Source organism: Triticum aestivum, chromosome 5D (genome assembly GCF_018294505.1).
Source record: "Triticum aestivum cultivar Chinese Spring chromosome 5D, IWGSC CS RefSeq v2.1, whole genome shotgun sequence".
NCBI lineage: Eukaryota > Viridiplantae > Streptophyta > Magnoliopsida > Poales > Poaceae > Triticum > Triticum aestivum.
In genome coordinates this window covers 326881727-326885827 of record NC_057808.1, presented here as the reverse complement: position 1 = coordinate 326885827, position 4101 = coordinate 326881727, and the positions used below count along the sequence as shown (strand labels likewise).

General features: G+C 44.1%; 1 protein-coding gene and 1 long non-coding RNA gene across 2 annotated transcripts in view; one reads left to right on the top strand and one right to left on the bottom strand.

Annotated features, from left to right (window-relative positions):
• Positions 1–4101, bottom strand: part of LOC123121500 (uncharacterized) — a 6980-nt gene extending 2879 nt beyond the window's left edge. Inside the window, exon 1 of the long non-coding RNA XR_006459765.1 lies at positions 3772–4101. This is a non-coding gene — a long non-coding RNA (uncharacterized lncRNA). The remainder of the gene's footprint in view (positions 1–3771) is intronic.
• Positions 344–2914, top strand: LOC123121499 (putative receptor protein kinase ZmPK1). The gene has a single exon (XM_044541501.1). The coding sequence runs from the start codon at positions 363–365 to the stop codon at positions 2745–2747; it is 2385 nt and encodes a 794-aa protein (XP_044397436.1). The 5' UTR covers positions 344–362; the 3' UTR covers positions 2748–2914.

Here is a 4101-nt window from a genome sequence, read left to right as displayed (position 1 = left end):
AGATGACGTATAAACTGAGTCATAAAGCCAATGCTTTCTAAGTCTGACCAAGTATATATATACAAAAATATGAAGATAAACGATACCAAATAAATATAATACATCCCCCATTAGATATATTTTCATAATGTATTTATTCAATATTGTAGTTGTTGCTATTTTCTTCTATATATCTGGCCAAACTTAGAAATAATTGACTTTTTGACCTAATTTATACGCCGTGTATTTGGGACAGAGGGAGTAATACACGTCGTCATCTAATTACAGCAAGGCATTGAAATATAACCTAAAGATACCTTACCTACCACTCTCTAGTCTCTATACCTCCATACCCAAAGTAGAGCTCCCCGGAGAGGAGAAAAATGGCTGCGCGGCTCTTTCTGGCCCTTCTTTTATCATTCTCCTTCCAGCTTTGCTCTTGTGCTCCCCCATGGCAGATCATGACCACTGGCTCATACATGACACCAGAAGATCGTGAGAGAATCTTTCTCATCTCACCAGATACCACCTTCTCTTGCGGCTTCCATCGAGTTGGAACAAATGCTTTCACCTTCTCCATCTGGTACACCACCGTGAAAACGGTTGTCTGGACGGCAAATCCCTACTCCACGGTCAATGGCTACTTCTCCCCAGTGAACCTTTACGGCTCCAGGATATCTCTGAAACACGATGGAAACCTGGTCCTGACAGATAACAATGGCTCAATGGTTTGGGAAAGCAAGACATCTTCAGGCAAGCACACAATTGTTTCCCTCCTCAACACTGGCAACCTTGTTATCAGTGATTCTGGTAATAATACTGTATGGCAGAGCTTTCACTCACCAACAGACACCTTGCTCCCTTGGCAAAACTTGACGAAAGACGCAAGGTTAGTCTCTGGTTACCATCACCTCTATTTTGACAACGACAATGTCTTGCGCCTATTATATGATGGCCCAGAGATTACAAGCATCTACTGGCCAAGTCCAGATTACAATGCATTTGAAAATGGACGCAATAGATATAACAGCACCAGGGTAGCATTTCTTGATGACGAGGGTAATTTTGTGTCAAGTGATGGGTTTAAAATAGAGGCTTCAGATTCAGGTTCTGGGATAAAGAGGAGGATCACAATTGATCATGATGGCAATTTCAGAATGTACAGCTTGGATGTCTCAACAGGGAATTGGGTGGTCACAGGGCAGGCGGTAATACAGATGTGCTATGTGCACGGATTATGTGGTAAGAATGGGCTTTGTGATTACTCAGGGGGCCTTAAATGTAGATGCCCTCCAGAACATGTGGTGGTTGATCCAACAGATTGGAACAAGGGATGCAAACCAGCATTCACAATTGGCAGCAATCAACCACATGAGGACTTTACATTTGTTAAGCAACCTCATGCAGACTTCTATGGCTTTGATCTGGGCTCTAATCAATCCATCTCATTTAAAACATGCAGGGGCATTTGCCTGAACAGCAGCTCATGCATATCTTTCACATACAAGGGTGGGGATGGTTGGTGTTACACTAAAGACATACTCTACAACGGTCAGGTGTACCCATATTTCCCAGGAGACAACTACATGAAAGTACCAAAGAGTTTCAACGGTTCAGCATCCTCAATCTCCAAACAAGAAAGCCTAACCTGCAGACCCAATGGTTCGGAGATTATGCTAGGATCAGCAAATATGTATGGAATGAAGAAGGACAACATAAAGTGGATATACTTATATGTCTTTATTGCAATATTGGGAGCTCTAGAGTTGTTTGTTATTGTGACAGGATGGTGCCTTTTTTTCAGAAAGAGTAACATGCCCAAATCAATGGAGGATGGATACAAGATGATAAGAAACCAGTTCAGGCGGTTTACATACAGAGAATTGAGTGAAGCAACTGGAAAATTCAAAGAAGAGATTGGGAGAGGGGGTGCTGGAATTGTTTATAGAGGAGTACTTGAAGATAAGAAAATAGTGGCAGTAAAGAAACTCACAAATGTTCAACAGGGAGAAGAGGAATTCTGGGCGGAAGTGACTCTAATTGGAAGGATCAATCACATAAATTTGGTCAGGATGATGGGATTTTGCTCAGAAGGGAAAAACAGATTATTGGTATATGAGTATGTGGAGAATGAGTCACTGGACAAGTACCTCTTTGGTGAGAGAAGTACCGAAAGTCTGCTCGGTTGGAGCCAAAGGTACAAAATCGCCTTGGGCACAGCAAGGGGTCTTGCTTATCTTCATCATGAATGCCTTGAATGGATAGTCCATTGTGACGTGAAGCCAGAAAACATACTCCTAAGTCGAGATTTCAATGCCAAAATAGCGGACTTCGGACTAGCCAAGCTTGCAAAGCGAGATAGCGCTAACTTCAATTTCACCCAAATGAGAGGCACGATGGGCTACATGGCACCAGAATGGGCACTGAATATGCCGATCAATGCGAAGGTCGATGTTTACAGCTATGGGGTTGTGCTTCTGGAAATTGTGACTGGAACTAGGGTTTCAAGTGGCATAATTGCCAACGAAAGACAAATGGGGTTTCCAGACTTTATCCAGGAGGCCAAACAGATTCTGGCTACCGAGAATATCAATGATCTTGTGGATGCAAAATTGAAGGGGCATTTCGATCTAGAGCAGGCTACTGCAATGGTGAGAATAGCTGTTTCATGCCTTGGAGACAGAAGCAAGAGGCCGACAATGGACGAAGTTCTGAAGTCTCTTATGTCATATGATGATGAAGACAACCATCCTGCCTATTCACATTGATATGAGCTGATGCAAAGATTTGGGCTATCCGCCCTGTGTGTCAACTCTGTTGATGTTACAAACCAATAGGCATAAGTAGATAAGATACAAAAAAATGTTGTGTGCGTTTGAAAGAAGCTATTGTAAAGTGTAGCAGTTTTTTGTGTTTCAAGTGCAACAAATAAACAGTACTCCCTCCGTTTCAAAATAAGTGTCGTAGTTTTAGTTCAAGGAGGGGGTGTGATGGACTAATATCTTCTTACATAAAGGCATCAAGTGTTCTCATAACAGCAATGCTTTCTTTTTATCAACAAATTTGGTCAAACTAGAGAGAAGGGGGCAACTCAGTTACATCTATGCTTCGCTTATCACGCACAATTGCACGTGGACGAAACGAATCATCTCGAGTCTACACTCTACACACACCATCTTAACGCAGACGAAAATAAACACCACATTAAGTTGGAAAAAATCTCACCTGTTTACATTGAAAGAAATTTCGTTAAACGCACCAGCTATTGCACGGTGTTTAGCTGGAATGATTTAACGATTCAGATTAAAAGTTGGTCACCCATTAGTCTGCACCGACGATTATCCAAACCAAATGTGTTGACAACGCATTGCTATAGTTAGAATCAACATCTGCTTCGTTCCAGCATTTGGTTCATTTCATAAGGAAACAGATAAAACAATCGCCGGCGAGGCAGACAAAACAGACATGACTATTTGTCAAAGGCGGAAGCATGCCGCAAAGCTAAAGCTAGTACATCACGGGAAGTAGGAAGCATTCTGCAGGAAGTTCAGGATTTAGTGGGGAATTTCTCTAGTTTCCGTTTGAGCTTCTATTGAGAGGGATGCAAATGCTGCAGCCCGTCTTTGTGTAAAAAGGCATAGGTGCTTATGGCTCAATTACATCCCTCCTTTCCTTGCTGATACTCTTCGGCAAGATTGTAATTCAGATGATTGATCAATAAAGCTCATTGAATCGCAACAAAAAAGAAAGAAAGAGCTAAAGCTAGTACATTATGGGCAGTAGCTCACTTACTAGTTGTTGCGTGCCCCTCGTCGTCGTTGGGGCACTGGCCGTGGTCTACTGCTGATAGCTGCCTCCTGGCGCTAGGGGCTCACCGGCGCTGGTCGGCCGCACCGACGAGCCGCCGCCCGCCGGAGATGTCCGCCCTGGCTCCCAAGCTTGCGCTTCCGATTGTCGGCGTCGCCTACCGGAGTTGCAGGAGCCCGACGACCGGAGCTAGCGCCTTCCGCCATCTCTCCGTCGTGGCTTGGTCCGTGCCACCGCCGGCAGTCGGTTGTCCCGTTCCAACTAGGGCTGCGGCGCCGCCGTCGTGTCGCTATATCTCGCCGTCGCGTAAGACCC

Excerpts from the sequence above, each read along its gene's own strand:
- LOC123121499 (XM_044541501.1), top strand. The coding sequence starts at position 363 with ATGGCTGCGCGGCTCTTTCTGGCCCTTCTTTTATCATTCTCCTTCCAG.